This window comes from Mesoplodon densirostris, chromosome 11, assembly GCF_025265405.1.
Source record: "Mesoplodon densirostris isolate mMesDen1 chromosome 11, mMesDen1 primary haplotype, whole genome shotgun sequence".
Classification (NCBI taxonomy): Eukaryota; Metazoa; Chordata; class Mammalia; order Artiodactyla; family Ziphiidae; genus Mesoplodon; species Mesoplodon densirostris.
In genome coordinates this window covers 80,511,793-80,530,000 of record NC_082671.1, presented here as the reverse complement: position 1 = coordinate 80,530,000, position 18,208 = coordinate 80,511,793, and the positions used below count along the sequence as shown (strand labels likewise).

At 40.2% G+C, this 18,208-nt stretch overlaps 1 protein-coding gene across 1 annotated transcript in view; it reads left to right on the top strand.

Annotated features, from left to right (window-relative positions):
• The window catches only part of SPIC (Spi-C transcription factor), a 14,628-nt gene extending 14,092 nt beyond the window's left edge, over positions 1-536 (top strand). Inside the window, exon 6 of the mRNA XM_060113910.1 lies at positions 1-536. This exon is cut by the window's left edge and continues 70 nt beyond it. Coding sequence (XP_059969893.1) covers positions 1-358 — 358 coding nt within the window. The 3' untranslated portion in view covers positions 359-536.
• Positions 537-18,208: the final 17,672 nt, after the last annotated feature.

Below are 18,208 nucleotides of genomic sequence, written 5' to 3'. Positions count from 1 at the left end.
TCAATGGATAGATCAAACCAAAGGCATCTTTCAGTTTGTATCAAAAAACAAAGAAAAACTTGCCCAACTTTGGGGGAAAAGAAAAGGCAATCGGAAGACCATGACTTACCAGAAAATGGCCAGAGCACTGAGGAATTATGGAAGAACTGGGGAAGTCATCAAAATCCGGAGAAAGTTAACTTACCAGTTCAGTGAGGCCATTCTCCAAAGACTGGCTCCATCTTATTTCTTGGAAGAAGAGATCTTCTACTCACAGTGTGTTCAACCTGATCAAGGATATCTCAGTTTTAATAACTGGAATGCAAATTATAATTATACATATGCCACTTACCATGATCTAAGTCACCCTGATTGCTAAATATACTCTTATATATCAAAATTTTCTGGCATCAGAAATCCCTACGAGTTTTAGGATTTTTCTCTGAAAGCAAATACTGAAAAACAAAACAAAAACCCCGAACTTCATTATTGCTATCTTTTATGAAGTACCGTATAATCTATACTAACTTGGTGAAAAATTTTGCCAGTGAACAACTTTAAAATGATCAAGTCCCATTTGAAAATATGGACTCAATGTCCTTCCTTTTACTATTGTCTATGTAATACTTCCTTCTAGATTAATAATGCTAGTGGAGATGCTTTGATTTACATATTGATTTAAACATTATTTTCCTGTCATACACTCAGACCAAAAAAAAATCATTCTAACATGTATCCAACGGCTTTAGCAACAAAACAAAAAATGATTGCCTGTGATAGTGTTCCTGCTAAGTTACATTAATGGCTTTAAAAATTTCAGTGACTAAAACTAGAACTACCATATGATCCAGCAATTCTACTCCTGGGTATACATCCAAAGAAAATGAAAACACTAATTTGAAAAGATATATGCACCCCAGTGTTCACAGCTGCATTTTTCTTGGCCACACTGCGCAGGTTGCGGGATCTCAGTTCCCCAACCAGGGATTGAACCCAGGGCTCTGCAGTGAAAGTGCAGAATCGTAACCACTAGACTACCAGGGAACTCCCATAGCAGCATTATTTATAATAGCCAAGATATGGAAGCAACCTAAGTGTCCACCAACAGATGAATGGATAAAGAAGACGTGGTATATATACACAATTGAGTACTACGCAGCCATAAAAAAAGAGTGAAATTTTGTCATTTGCAACAGCATGGATGGACCTGGAGGGTATTATGCTTAGTGAAATAAGTCAGGGAGAGAAAGACAAATACTGTATGTTATCATTTATATGTGGAAACTAAAAATTGAAACGAATATAACAAAATAGAAACAGACTTAAAGATATAGAGAACAAATTAGTTATCAGTGGCAGGAAGGAAGGAGGAAGGGGGCAAGATGGGGGTGGAGTTTTAAAAGGTACAGACTACTATGTATAAAATAAGATACAAGGGTATAATGTACAGCACAGGGAATATAGCCAATATTTTATAATAGCTTTGAATAGAGTATAATCTAGAAAAATATTGAATCACTATATAGTACACCTAAAACTAATATAATATTGTACATCTGAAACTGATATTGTAAATCAACTGTATTTCTTTAAAATAAATAAATAAAAAGTAAAAACTTTAGTGGCTCTTCTGAACCCATCTTTCTTCTGCACTTCAGACCTCATGGTCTGTAACCCTGCGGTGCTAAAGACACGATGGTCTAGGGAAAATGCCACTTAAAAACTCCAAAGTTATATTTCCCACAAATCATTTGCTTGCATTTCTCTCTTGCTTTGGGTAGATCCAGGAGCTAAAGTTTCTTGCTCTCCTGCCACTCAGCCACAGGGAGGTGCTCTTGCACTGTTACTTCTCTGGCCCAAACTTGGGCCATGATATCTTCCTTCTTTCCTTGAACTAGCCCAGCTAAACCAGGTTGGAACAGTTGGAGGAAAAAAAAAAAGAAAGAAAAGAAAGACTTTGATAAAATATGGAGGCTAGCAAATAATAAACCTAGAGAGGAGCCAGGATTTAGGCAGTCTTTCTTGGAAGCTATGGTTTATCCTCAACATTCCATAAGAAACCCTGGGAAGAAACCCTTTGTCTCCTACTTGCTGCTTGGCAGGTTTATGCATATGCCACCTGTATTACCATGAAACAAGAGAGCTTCCTAGACTATATGGGCCATCTTCAGTCCAGACCAAGAGGGCCTGGCCAGCAGGTCAAGAGCTCCTTGGAGCTTGTCCTATTAGATTTTCAGCACTGGGACTTCCCTGGTGGTGTAGTGGTTAAGAATCCACCTGCCAATGCAGGGGACACAGGTTCAAGACCTGGTCCAGGAAGATCCCACATGCCACAGAGCAACTAAGCCCATGTGCTGCAACTACTGAGCCCGCGAGCCACAGCTACTGAGCTTGCGAGCCAAAAGTACTGAAGCCCGTGCGCCTAGAGCCTGTGTGCCTAGAGCCCATGCTCCGCAACAACAGAAGACACCGCAAGGAGGAGCCCATGCACCTCAACGAAGTATAGCCCCTGTTCGCCACAACTAGGGAAAGCCGGAGCGCAGCAACGAAGACCCAACACAGCCAAAAATAAAATTAATTAATTAATTAATTTAAAAATTATTTGCAGCACTGCCATGATCGTATAGTGGTTAGTACTCTGCATTGTGTCCAGCATTCCCAGTCTCCCCTTTTCTTTTGTGCCCTCCTGGTCCCCTTCCTTCCCCAGGGACTCTTAAGAAAGATCATGGTAGACCCAGAGTGACTCAATGGAGGCTAACTCAGTATTGGCCATATCCACATGTAGTCTGAGTTTGTTATAGGCAAACTTTGTGTCCTCCCAAAATTCATGTTGAAACCTAGTCACCAGTGTGATGTTATTTGGTGGTGGGGTTTTGGAGAGGTGATTAGGTCATGAAGGTAGATCCCTGATGAATGGGTTTAGTGTCCTCATAAAAGAGATCACAGAGAGCTCCCTTCCCCTTCCACCATGTAAGGGTATGAGAAGACGGTTGTATGAACCAGGAAGTGGGCCCTCAGCAGACACTGAATCTGCCAGCACCTTGATCTTGGACTTCCCAGCTTCCTGAACTGTGAGAAATAAATTTCTGTTGTTTATAAGCCACGTATTCCATGGTATTCTGTTGTTTATAAGCCATGTATTCCATAGTATTCTGTTAGACCAGCCCGGACAGACAAAGAAAGTTTCAATTAGTGCTAAAATCAAAGTAAGACTCAGCTTTTATACTCATTCTCCCACAAAGAAAATAGGCTTGATAAAATATTAATCAAGCTCATAAATTTTGCCAAAGATTTGAAAGAGGAAATGGTGAAGAGGGTTTACAACAGAAATCATTCAGCCAACAAATTAATAAAATTCTATCAACATTTTACCTCATGCCATAGTCCTTCCTATACCCAATGCAAGCCTGAGGGGTTCATCTTGACAATTTTCCCCAAAGCCCCCAGTCAGCATCAACTCTCTTTTCTACAGAGAGTTATACAGAGTTGCTTCCTCTTGGGCAAAAATCTGGGCTCTGCCTTTTACCTAAAATACAGTGATCAAAGCCCATTTTCACAAGCAAGTTCTTATAAAGATGCTCATACTAGCTGCTCAAAGACTAACCCTCTCCACATATTATGGGAAATGTTACTCCCTGCTACTACTCAAGGACAAGGAAGAGAGACTTCTTAGCCTTTATTCACGGCCCCTTATTTTCTGGTATATGAAATCCCATCCTCCATCTTGTCACTTTCATCTGGTTGAACAGATCAGTTAAACTCTTCTCTAGTGAGCAGGAGTTCCAAGAAGCAAACTCTAGCCAGTTACAGTGCATCCCATGGGCAGCTTCCCATTATTTGGTCTTTTGGACCAGGTATTAAGCATGAAATCTTTCCTTCCTTTAAATCACAGGATCCTCCTCTGGGCTCTGGTCCTGGAGCTTATGGTTCTGGTTAGTTTATCCTCTTTTCTCTCTTCAGTTATCCCTATTCCTAAGGCATAAGTAAGGGCTGAGAATATTTTCTTTTTCCTCATCTCAGCCATTCTGTGGAAACATTCTATGGGGCAGCCTAGCTCAAAGCCATCTCCTTTACTAAATTAAGGAAAAGAACCAAATGCACAAAGTGGATGGCAGCATTAATTACACACATAAACTGAAAAATAGCTAAAATACAGTCCTTTCTTTCTCTCTCCCTCTGTTCCCTCCTTTCTGTCACCCTGTGCCTGGTAGAATATGTTGTGCTCTGGGTATCCAGTGCTAAGTGAAACAGATATATGTTCCTCTGTTATGAAGCTTCAATTCTATCAATATTTAATCAAAGATTTATAAATTCTATTATTATCTAACCAAAATGTACTTAATGGCTGACTGATGAGCAATTTCTCGATTAATTGGGTACACGTATGTAGTAAAGTATGTAAAGTGTATTAATATGACAGCATTAATTATATCTAAACTTAACTGTACAGATTAATGTATATACCCATATAACCATCATCCAGATTAAGGTACAGAAACATTTCTAGCACCCCATAAGTTTCTCTCACTTCTCTTCCCAATCTAGGCTTACCTTTTTGAACATCATATAAATAGGATTATACAATATATACTCTTTTGCATCTGGTTTTATTTTCCTCAATATAATATTTACGGAGTTTATCAATGTTGCTGGGTATATCAGAAGTTTATTCTTTTTCATTGCTTTTCAACTGCTGACTTTTAAAGGATGGTACCAATTTTTTTTACAGCCCTGAAACTTCTTTTAATTTCCAGACAGTAGACCCTGATTATTCCCACACTCACATGGATAGTATCACTTTACTATCAAACATCATCCATACCTGTTCTTCAAAGATCTGGAATGACTTTTATACATTCATATAGCCACCACTTTAGTTTATATTTAGATATTTTGGTTCATATATTTTTTCCAACTCATATAATCTAGGTGGATTTGATTTTGTATTTTGATGGTGTGGATTCTGATAGCAAAGATTTAAAAAAAATTTTTTTATTAGTTTCTGCTTTATAACAAAGTGAATCAGTCATACATATACATCTGTTCCCACATCTCTTCCCTCATGCATCTCCCTCCCTCCCACCCTCCCCATCCCACCCCTCCAGGCGATAGCAAAGATTTTAATGTAAAATAGGCTTTAAAAATTTACTCCTTTTTCATACGTTGATGAATGTTAATGAAAACTTTTTTTTTTTTTTTTTTTGCAGTACGCGGGCCTCTCACTGTTGTGGCCTCTCCCGTTGCGGAGCACAGGCTCCGGACGCGCAGGCTGAGCGGCCATGGCTCACGGGCCCAGCTGCTCCGCGGCATGTGGGATGTTCCCGGACCGGGGCACGAACCCATGTCCCTTGCATCGGCAGGCGGACTCTCAACCACTGCACCACCAGGGAAGCCCAATGAAAACATTTTTAAAAACTTATTTATTTTAATTTACTTATTTTTGGCTGTGTTGGGTCTTCGTTGCTGTGTGCAGGTTTTGTCAAGTTGCAGCGAGCCGGGGGCTACTCTTCGTTGTGGTGCACGGGCTTCTCATCGCGGTGGTTTCTCTTTTTGCGGAGCACCGGCTCTAGGCGTGCGGGCTTCAGTAGTTGCAGCACGCGGGCTCAGTAATTGTGGCTCGTGGACTCTAGAGCACAGGCTCAGTAGTTGTGGCGCACGGACTTAGTTGCTCCACAGAATGTGGGATCTTCCCAGACCAGGGTTCGAACCTGTGTCCCCTACATTGGCAGGCAGATTCTTAACCACTGCACCACCAGGGAAGCCCAGTGAAAACATTTTAAACAACTAAAATGAGCCAAATTTCTTCAAGTTATCGGCCCCCAACTCAGAGCTGAAGATACCTTGTGTTTGCCCTTGCAATGTGATGAAAAAGTACATTGAATGTGATGGATGGCTGACTTTCTAATTTATTTATTTATTTTTAATTTTAAAAAAATTTTTATTTATGGTTTTCGTTGCTGCATGTGGGCTTTTCTCTAGTTGCAGCGAGCGGGGGCTATTCTTTGTTGTGGTGCGCAGGTTTCTCCTTGCTGTGGCTTCTCTTGTTGTGGAGCATGGGGTCTAGGCGTACGGGCTTCAGTAGTTGTGGCACACGGACTTCAGTAGTTGTGGCACATGGGCTTAGTTGCTCCACAGCGTGTGGAATCTTCCCAGACCAGGGCTTGAACCTGGGTCTCCTGCATTGGCAGGCGGATTCTTAACCACTGTGCCACCAGGGAAGTCCTGCCTTTCTAATTTAGATGTGGATGGATTTTAAGGGCAGAGGGTGAGCCATGGCCGCTGGGCCTGCGCGTCCGGAGCCTGTGCTCCGCAACGGGAGAGGCCACAACAGTGAGAGGCCCGCATACCGCAAAAAGAAAAAAAAAAAAAAGAAAGAAAGAGGACTGCAGCACAAAAAGGGAGTGTGTGTTCTTTTTCAAGCAAGAACCATGAGGTATCCCATGAATGTGTGAAAGAGTCCACTTCAAGAATTGTCTGTCAGGAGTAGCCCTGACTTACCCAGGCCACAAACTCATCTAGTAAAGAGATGAAAGTGGAAAAAGAATCTAGAGCATCCAGGTCTTTTTCAGTGGTGGGCCACGTGATCAGAAATCCAAATATGGAGGGCACATGAATATTTTAATGGTGATCTGATGAGTTCATCACTGTTGCCAAAGAAGTAGATGTGGTTCAAAATAAGATATTTGCAAACTGTGCAAGAATAAAACTTTGTACAGTGCTTGGATCTGCTGTCAGAGGAAGCTTTATTCGCTAGAGCTGTAGGAGCTATTGAAGATTCTCTTTGATAAGCAAACCCATCCAGGATTTGTAGTGGCGGATTAATCAACAAAAGGCCAGGGAGTTCATGTACAGCTTAAGTTAACAAACTGAATAAACATTTTTATGATCTGTGTGAACAAATAAAATTTTACGTAACAAGTATGTTTTACATAAGCAATTAAATTATAACAAGTTCATGTGATGAAATATTGCATTTACAAGTTTTAGAGTCAGACTGATATCTTTTGGAACACTTTGTTTCTTCTCATTAACTCTTAGTAAAATCAGGGAGATCAGTTGGGATGCTCTGGGTTTCAAATAACAAAAAACCCTGAACCAAACTGGTTTAAACATTTGCTACTGAAAACACCCTACTTCCTGGTACTGAATTTTGAAGCAGTAAACTTTCTCGGTTGTAGCTAACTGAAATCAGCTTTGACTCACTGAAGTATTCACTGGGATTTATTGAAAGGTATTAGACTGCTTACAGAATTTCCGAGAAGGCTGGAGAACAAGCAGCCAGACATAAAGCCCCAAACCACATCAAAGATCTGGCCAAGTGACGACATCACTGTCATTGTTACCAGTCACTAAATGCCACAACTTTACATCATCTTGCATGTCACTGAACAGAGCTAGCGTAGCATCACTGCTGCCCCAGAAATTATCTAGCTGCAACTGCCATGGCATTCAGAGATGGTTTTTTACCCTCCTTGCTTCTGTACATCACTAGATCCTCATTCAAATTCTGGGCAGGGAATTTCTTTTTTTTAAAATAAATTTATTTATTTTATTTATTTTTGGCTGCCTTGGGTCTTCAGCGCTGCACGTGGGCTTTCTCTAGTTGTGGCGAGCAGGAGCCGCTCTTCACTGTGGTGCGTGGGCTTCTCATTGCCGTGGCTTCTCTTGTTGTGGAGCACAGGCTCTAGGGGCACGGGCTACAGTAGTTGTGGCTCATGGGCTCAGTAGTTGTGGCTCGCGGGCTCTAGAGCACATGCTCAGTAGCTGTGGTGCACTGGCTTAGTTGCTCCATGGCATGTGGGATCTTCCCAGACCAGGGTTTGAACCCGTGGCCCCTGCATTGGCAGGCGGATTCTCAACCACTGTGCCACCAGGGAAGCCCCGGGAATTTCTTATTGGCTGAGGCTTGGTCATGTGCTTATGCTTGGCTGCAAAGAAGGCTAGAAAAGTGACTATCTAGAACTTTCAATTATACTGGGAGACTGTTTCTGCATCCTATCAAGACTCATAAGTTCAAGAATTCCCCAAACATAGAAAGGGGTTCAGATGCTGGGCAGCCAAAAGAATGACAAAAGTTCATTAGAATTTTAAACTACAATAACAAGGATCAGAGCATGTATCATTTAATTTTAAAGACCTTTGCCCTACCTGGCTAATCTCCAAAAATACTTTGTTCTTAGTACTTCTGTGGTCACAGGAATTTAAACAGTTTCTAAACAACTTTGCCTTATCTTTCTGAGAAGGCAATTTCAGCATGGTATTTAAGTTCTCTAGATATCAAGTAAACTTGTAACATTTCTATAACTGAAGCTAATCTAAGAAATTAAATCCCATAAGTTGTAACTTTCACAGTATGGAGTCTTTACTCATATCTATTTTCCTTTGTTCAGGGAATTCTTACAATGTTCCAGTTTCATGATTTAGTTTCATTGAGATTAGCTAAAACTAATATAATCAACCAGTTACAAGTATAAAAGTTAACTGATATTCTTTTCCCAAGAGCATTTTTCTGATTGCCAGAGCTGGCCTTGAGGATGTGAGGAGGACACTGAAAGCGCTCAGAGTTCAGTGGTCTCTTAGGACCAGCTGTCAACCAATGGAGGTTGGGGCTTGGTAGATACTTACCTCTGCTTCTGCACCTCTTAGTTAGAATAATGCTGAGACGTGTTCTTACACTTTCCTATTCCCCTAATGCTGTTTCCTGGAACCACCTCTCAAACTACTAACATTCACCTGCTTGTCTCAGTTTTGGCTTCTGGAGGAAGGGGAGGTCCCAACACAAGCCATTAAGTGAATCAAACTACTTAGGACACTCAGTTTTATCAATTATGGATGAGAACAGTGGACCAGCAGTTAGAACTTACTGGAATACTAGTATGTTTGATGTCTCCTCTCTCTCTCTTCCAGGCAGGCTATGCCATGAGTCACGCTGGGTGTTAACGGCCCCATTTGATAGATGGAAAAACTGATGCTGGAAGAATTTAAGTATCTTTTCTAAAGCCACCCTGCTAATGAGTGTCCCACTGTGAATTTGAACTCAGGTCCATCTAATTCTTTCTACTATGCCATACCATCTGCTGATGTCAAGACCATCTTAAGTATGCATGTATAGGTTCTCTCCTGGGCCAGTGCTAGATCTTCATAGCACTATCATTTTGCAGAAAAGCCTTTGCTAAATTTATTAAACGCCATTAAGAAAAATCATATATAAAATTACCACCTGCTCTCCGTCACTGTTGATGGGGGTGTATATTAGTACCATCTTTGGAGGACAATGTGACGATACTAATCAAAGTTTTAAAACACATAGCTAAAAATTACTGTATTTTTAATTTATATCAAGGGTCTGATGTACAGAATTTAAACTTCAAATAGTTCTGAAAGGCCTTTAATGGGAAACAACAGAACCCTCCTCCAACCCTTTCCTCTTCCAGGCAACCACGTCACATTCTTTTAGCTGTTTCTTCTGTATTTATGACACATGTCTAAATAAATGTCATTTCTGCTTTTTTTTTTGATTTCCCAACTTTATATATTGTCAATTGGCATTATCAACCTGCGCCCACTTATAGGATATCAGGCTTCCTCTCATTTTGCTAAGGCACATCTTCAAAGAGCTTCTTTTTTTTTTCTTAAGTTTATTTATTATATTTATTTATTTTTGGCTGCCTTGGGTCTTCGTTGCTGCACGTGGGCTTTCTCTGGTTGTGGCGAGCGGGTGCTACTCTTCGTTGCGGTGCGCGGGCTTCTCATCGCCGTGGCTTCTCTTGTTGTGGAGCATGGGCTCTAGGTGTGCGGGCTTCAGTAGTTGTGGCACGCAGGCTCAGTAGTTGTGGCACATGGGATTAGTTGCTCCGTGGCATGTGGGATCTTCCCAGACCAGGGCTCGAACCCTTGTCCCCTGCATTGGCAGGCGGATTCTTAACCGCTGTGCCACCAGGGAAGTGCCAAAGAGCTTCTTAATATAGCTTCATAGCAGGTTAATGTTTTTAGCACCTGTAGGTATAAAAATACCTTCATTTTATTCTCATATAGATTTTTAGTTTGACTGGGTAGCAGGTGTCCTGAATTTGGGAGGCATTTTTCCATCACCTTCTCACTTTCACTGTTTTTCGAGACATTAGATGCCCTGCAGATGGTGGCTCCTTTTCTTCCCTTTTCTGAAAGCTTTTGGATCTCTTTTTTAACCTGGGTGCTCTAAAATTTCTTGATTTTGCCCTGGCATGGTTTTTTTTTTTTGCGGTATGCGGGCCTCTCACTGTTGTGGCCTCTCCTGTTGCGGAGCACAGGCTCCGGACGCGCAGGCTCAGCAGCCATGGCTCACGGGCCTAGCCGCTCTGCGGCATGTGGGATCTTCCCAGACTGGGGCATGAACCTGTGTCCCCTGCATCGGCAGGCGGACTCTCAACCACTGCGCCACCAGGGAAGCCCAGGGTATTTTTTAAACATATTATGCTGAAAGTTTCGTGCAGCTTTCAAACCTGAAAACTCATGCTTTTCAGTTGTAGGCTATTTTTATTGTTGTATCTTTGATAATTTCCTCCCCACTCTTTTCTCTCTTTCACACTTTGGAAATCTTAACTATTAGACCTCATGAATTGATCCTGTAAATCTTACCATTTCTCTTCTCTCTCTCTCTTTGATGAATGTACATATGCATTGCAATTATTCATTTATTTATTTTTAAATTAATTTTTATTGGAGTATAGTTGCTTTACAATGTTGTGTTGCAATTATTTATTGATGACCAGTCTGTGGGCTAATGCAAGCACTATATCTTTTGTTATTAATAAGCCTGGTAGAAACTGAACACAACAGGTCTAGCCAGGACTTACTGTAGATGCCATCACGACATTCATGAGAAAATTTTCAGTAGCTTGGAGAAGTCAGGAGAGAGAGATTTTTAATCTTTTGAGCATAAATGGCAATTAAAGTACTGGACATAAAATTTATTTTAGAAAGAATACAGAGTGAGAAGAGAACCAAACTGTGTAGTTAATAAACAGGAGATGACTTTAAAAGAGAGAAAATTGAATTATAACCCCAAGTGTAAAATAAATATCTATGGGTCTATATTGGTATAAATAAATGATTTAATAAATTAATTAAGGATAGTAGACAAATGTTGGATGCAGAAGAATTCCGAATAATTGATATAGATACTCTACCCTCAAGAAGGTGGAGGATAGGGCTTCCCTGGTGGCACAGTGGTTAAAAATCTGCCTGCCAATGCAGGGGACATGGGTTCGAGCCCTGGTCTGGGAAGATCCCACATTGCTGCAGAGCAACTAAGCCCGTGTACCACAACTACTGAGCCTGCACTCTAGAGTCTGCGAGCCACAACAACTGAGCCTGCGTGCTGCAACTACTGAAGCCTGTGTGCTTAGAGCCCGTGCTCCACAACAAGAGAAGCCACCAGAATGAGAAGCCCGTGCACCGCAACGAAGAGTAGACCCCACTCACCACAACTAGAGAAAGCCCGTGAGCAGCAATGAAGACCCAATGCAGCCAAAAATAAATAAATAAATAAATTTATTTAAAAAGAAGAAGAAGGTGGAGGACAGCTTCCACCTTCCTTATAGTAGAGAAAACTAACACCAGGTAACTAAGGTTAGCAACATCAGTGGTAAGTCATATTGACAGTCTATACCCTGATTGGATGTGATGACAGTAGCACTTCACCTCTGTGGTCTTCCTCCCCCAGAACCCACAACCCTAGTCTAATCATGAGAAAACATCAGACAAATACCAGTTTGGGGACATTCTACCAAAATGCTTAACCAGTAATCCTCAAAAATGTCAATATCATCAAAAACAATGGAAGGAACTAAAGTAACCTCATGTTATCTCTTAGAGTCACCTCGTAGATTTTTGCTTTGTTTGTTTTTTAGTACATCCTTTGCTATTACCCACCACCCTTTCTCAACGTTTCCTTAGCTTAATTAAATTAAATCCTAAAAAATGCTGCTGACTTGTAGCTTCCAAGTCTGTATAACCTTGTAGCTCCTGAATCTACAAATAGCTGGTATCTTCTGCCTTTATTTCTAAATTCAAATCCCCAAACATATAATTGACTTGAGCAACCTGTCTTTGGTACTAGTTTTCAGATGTCATTAATTATTGGCTCATCTGTAAAAGGGCTCCTTCTTCAGCTGGGTGCTCACCCTAGTTCTATTTAACTGTGACTGGTGAAGATGGGCAAACATTATTTGGGAAAGTGTATGCTTAGGGTGGGCACCCCCAACACATTTCTACTGCAGCTCCTATGGTTAAGAGAATACAACACCTTAGAATGGTGATATAGTTAGTATAATAACTGCCAGAGATGGCCATGTCCTCATCTCCAGAACCTGTGAATAACATGTTACATGGCAAAGGAGTACTTAGGGTGCAGATGCAATTAAGGTTGTTGATTAGCTGACCTTAAAATAGGGAGATTATCCTGATTACCCAGGTGGGTCCAATGGAATCATTCACAAGCATCCTTAAAGGTAGAAGAGGGAGGCAGAAGAGTCGATGTTAGAGTGATGAGATGTGAGAAAGACTCAACCAGCGGTTGCTTGCTTTGAAGATGGAAGGGGCCCAAGAGCAAGTGAATGTAGGCAGCCTCTAGAAGCTGGAAAATGCAAGAAAAAATATTCTCCTCTAGATCCTCCGGAAGGGAATGCAGTCCTGCCAACACCTTGATTTCAGCCCCCTGAGACCCACTTTTTGGACATCTATCCTATAGATTGTAAGAATATAATTTTCTTTTCTTGTTTTAATTGAAGCAGAGTTGATTTACAATATTGCAAGAGTTCCCTTTCAGGTGTGTGGCATAGTGATTCCGTTTTTTTTTTTTTTTTTGCACATTATATTCCATTATATGTTGCTATAAGATATTGGATATAATTCCCTGTGCTGTACAGTAAACCCTTGTTGCTTATCTATTTTATGTATAGTAGTTTGTATTTGTTAATCCCATCCTCCTAATTAGTCCTTCCCCCTGCTCTGGTAACCATAAATTTTTTTTCTATGTCTGTGAGTCTGTTTTATATATAGATTCATTTGAATTATTTTTTAGATTCCACATATAAGTGATATCATACAGTATTTGTCTCTATTTTTCTCACTTATTTCACTAAGCATAATATTCTCTAGATCCATCCATGTTGCTGCAAATGGCAATATTTCATTCTTTTTTATGGCTGAATAATATTCCACTGTCTTAAGCCAATTGTCTGTTCATGGGCACTTGGATTGTTTCCATGTCTTTACTATTGTAAATATGCTGCTGTGTACATCAGGGTGCATGTATCTTTTCAAATTAGAGTTTTCTCTTTTCTTGTGTATATACCCAGGAATAGGATTGCTGGATCATATGGTAGCTCTATTTGTAGTTTTTTTTTTTTTTAAGGAACCTCCATACTATTTTCCCCAGTGGCTACACCAATTTACATTCCCACCAACAGTGTACAAGGGTTCCCTTTTCTCCACACCCTCTCCAGCATTTATTTGTAGACTTTTTGGTGATATCCATTCTGACTGGTGTGAGGCAATACCTCATTGTGGTTTTGATTTGCATTTCTCTAATAATTAGCTATACTGAGCATCTTTTCATGTGTTGGTTGGCCACCTGTATATCTTCTTTGGAAAAATGTCTATTTAGTTTTTCTGCCCACTTTTTGACTGAGCTGTTTTTTGATACTGAGTTTTATGAGCTGTTTATATATTTTGGATATTAACCCCTTGTCAGTTACATCATTTGCAAATATTTTCTCCCATTCTGTAAGTTGTCTTTTCGTTTTGTTGATGGTTTTCTTTGCTGTCCAAAAGCTTTTAAGTTTGATTAGGTCCCATTTGTTTCTCTTCTATTTTTCTTTTTTCTCTCTCTCTCTCTCTCTTTTATTTTTCATTTCTTTTTGAGTTTCTGGGAAATTTCCTTAACTTCATATTCCAACTCCTCAACTAAATTTCATTTTAAATATTATATTTTAAATATCCAAATGTTTTATCTTGTTTTCTGACTTTTCATTTTCATTATGTCTTGTTTTTATTCTATGGGCACATTATCCTCTCTCTCTAAAGTTATTAAATATATATATGTAGCTTTAAGTTTTTCTCCATTTCCAGTATAATCTCCTTTCTTTCTAAGCACCCCCCTCTATTTTATTTTCCCTATTTGCTTTTTCTTCTTTGCTTCCCTTTGCTTTATATGTTTGTGACTTTCTTCAAATGTATGGTGATTCTTATCTCTCCACTAATGTGTAAGGCACTGAAAAGCATTTTTGGATAGAACTTGCTGATGATGGGCTTCACTTCAAGATGTTATGGTTGGGAGCTGGCTATTTCTTTGGGGGTCCCAAATATCACCACAAGCAAATGAATCTTCCTGAGAAGAATATTACTAGGGAGACTGAAAAGGCATAAAACCAGTTCCTGGGGTTCTCAGAGCAGGTTGAATAAGGGTCTGGAGATCCCACCATTCAGTAAGCATATGTTCACTTAATATTAGTGTTTTCAGCTTCACACTTAACTCTACTTTCCAACCTAAGTTGGAGCGATTCTGATACAATTTCTCTACATAATAAATCTGTGACCTCCTATTAGATAGAAGAATTATTTTCTGGATAAAGGACCTGGGGGTGCAACTTCCCCATTTAAAAACTTTCAACTAATCACTCTATTTTCAACTCAGTGTTGCTCACTGCTTTCCATGATATGTGGTGCTTCCAAGGTTTGAACTTCTCAGGCAGAGGCAAACCAGCTTGGTTCTTAAAGTTTCTTGGTTCTTAAGTTTCTTCTTCTGTGTGCGTGTGGATGGAAGCTTTCTCTTCTTGTCCAAGGCAGTTAATAACCCTCCATTGGATCATTTGTAGGTCTGTTTCTGCCGTTTATTTTTGCTGTCAGTTCCATTTCTCGGTATCTGGTAATTTTAAGTTGAATGCCAGACACTGAATATGAAAAATTATAAACTCTACATGATATTATTTCCCACCAGAAAGGATTTATCTTAGCTTTGATTAGGAGATAGATTAGGAGCAGATCACGTTAATTCAGTCAGGGGCTGAACTAATACAACAACTAATACAACACTGGGTTTCAGTCTTTATAAGGTATAACTTATTTTTTATACAATCTCCTAAATTATAGCCCTGCATATATGTTATACCTGAATCTTAAAATTTCACTTTAAGGGCCCTGAACCAAGATGGCAGAGTAGAAGGATGTGCTCTCACTCCCTCTTGAGAGAACACCAGAATCACAACTAGTTGCTGGACAGTCATTGACAGGACAGTCATTGACACCGGATCTCACCAAAAAAGATATCCCCCATTCAAAGACAAAGGAGAAACCACAATGAGACGGTAGGAGGGGCACAATCACAGTAAAATCAAATCCCATAACTGCTGGGTGGGTGACTCACAGACTGGAGATACTTATACCACAGAAGTCCACCCACTGGAGTGAAGGTTCTGAGCCTCATGTAAGGCTTCCCAAACTGGGGGTCCGGCAACAAGAGGAGGAATTCCTAGAGAATCAGACTTTGAAGGTTAGTGGGATTTGATTGCAGGACTTCAACAGGACTGGGGGAAACAGAGACTCCACTCTTGGAGGACACACACAAAGTAATGCGTGCGTCGGGACCCAGGGCAAAGAGCAGTGACCCCAGGGGAGACAGAACGAGACCTACCTGCTAGTGTTGGAGGACCTCCTGCAGAGGCGGGGGGTGGCTGTGGCTCACTGTGGGGACAAGGACACTGGCAGCAGAAGTTCTGGGAAGTACTCCTTGGCATGAGCCCTCCAAGAGTCTGTCATTAGTCCCATCAAAGAGCCCAGGTAGGCTCCAGTGTTGGGTTGCCTCAGGCCAAACAACCAGCAGGGAGGGAACCCAGCCCCATCCATCAGCAGTCAAGAGGATTACAGTTTTACTGAGCTCTGCCCACCAGAGCAACAGTCAGCTCTACCCACCACCAGTCCCTCTCAACAGGAAACTTACACAAGCCTCTTAGATAGCCTCATCCACCAGAGGGCAGGCAGCAGAAGCAAAAAGAACTACAAACCTGCAGCCTGTGGAACAAAAACCACATTCACAGAAAGGTACACAAGATGAAAAGACAGAGGGCTATGTACCAGGTGAAGGAAAAGACAAAACCCCAGAAAAACAACTAAATGAAGTGGAGATAGGCAACCTTCCAGAAAAAGAATTCAGAATAACGATAGTGAAGATGATCCAGGACCTCAGAAGAAGAATGGAGGCAAAAATCAAGAAGATGAAAGAAATGTTTAACAAAGACCTAGAAGAATTAAAGAACAAACAAACAGAGATGAACAACACAATAACTGAAGTGAAAACTACACTAGAAGGAATCAATAGCAGAATAACTGAGGCAGAAGAATGGAGAAGTGACCTGGAAGACAGAATGGTGGAATTCACTGCTGCAGAACAGAATAAAGAAAAAAGAATGAAAAGAAATGAAGACAGCCTAAGAGACCTCTGGGACAACATTAAACGCAAGAACATTCACATTACAGGGTTCCCAGAAGGAGAAGACAGAGAGACGGGACCCGAGAAAATATTTGAAGAGATTATAGTATAAACTTCCCTAAAATGGGAAAGGAAATAGCCACCCAAGTCCAGAAAGCACAGCGAGTCGCATACTGGATAAATCCAATGAGAAACACACTGAGACACATAGTAATCAAATTGGCAAAAATTAAAGACAAAGAAAAATTATTGAAAGCAGCAAGGGAAAAATGACAAATAACATACAAGGGAACTCCCATAAGGTTAACAGCTGATTTCTCAGCAGAAACTCTACGAGCCAGAAGGGAGTGGAATGATATATTTAAAGTGATGAAAGGGAAGAACCTACAACCAAGATTACTCTACCTGGCAAGGATCTCATTCAGATTTGATGGAGAAATCAAAAGCTTTACAGACAAGCAAAAGCTAAGAGAATTCAGCACCAGGAAACCAGCTCTACAACAAATGCTAAAGGAACTTCTTTAAGTGAGAAACACAAGAGAAAAAAAGGACTTACAAAAGCAAACCCAAAACAATTAAGAAAATGGTCATAGGAACATACATATCGATAATTACCTTAAATGTGAATGGATTAGATGTGGGAGAGGCCACAACAGTGAGAGGCCCACGTACCGCACACACACACAAAAAAGAATCCGCCTGCCAATTCAGGAGACACGGGTTCGAGCCCTGGTCTGGGAAGATCCCACATGCTGCGGAGCAACTGAGCCCGCGGGCCACAACTACTGAGCTCCCGTGCTACTACTGAAGTCCGCGCGCCTAGAGCCTGTGCTCCACAACAAGAGAAGCCACCGCAATGAGAAGCCACCTCAGTGAGCAGCCCGCACACCGCAAGGAAGGGTAGCCCCCACTCACTGCAACTACAGAAAGCCCGCGTCAGCAATGAAGATCAAACTTAGCCAAAAATAATAAAATAAAAAATAAAGTAAACCAATTTAAAGTCTGTTGTGTGATTTAAAAAAATAAATAAGATAATGAGAGTTTTGTAAACATATACTTTTCAAACTGTATATATTTACTTCTTAGGAATAATAGGAAATGTAACATGTTGTTGGAATTGGTGTTAAGGTATAGGATTAACATGCTACTTCATTGTGGAGAATAAATTTTACTCACAGATAGAAATAATAAAAATCACTATTTTTTCATTAAAACAAATTTCATTGTATTAATGGTAGAATACAGTATTTCCATGAATTCTTATGCTAAATCATAAAATTATTTTTCACTTCTGTTGGATTGTTTTAGTTTACGTATCCCAGGAGTCATTCTCCTTGAAATTAAGGGGGGGATGTTTGAGAAGCACTGATTACATCTCATCTTCTTCTTCCTCCTTCTTTATTGCTTTAATGGCTAGGAAATTCAGAACATCATATCCCAGACATCCATTTATTTAAACACTCATTCGTGACTTCTGATTTAATTATCACTCTTGTTTGTACTTGCTTTCTGTTTTTTTTTCTTATCTTTATTTATCAAATACATCTTTATGTATATTCATTATCTGCTGCTTTATAGACTTTTTGGGAAGTAGATGGGGGCATAAACTATATTTATTTTTATCTATTGATCACATTATTTTAGTCATTGTCTTTTTGGGTAAGTTTATTTTGAGTTTTTCTTCAAAGACAGTGACATGACTTATTAATTTTGTATGGCACTTTTATTAAAATCACTAGGAAATTAATCTAATACAAGGAG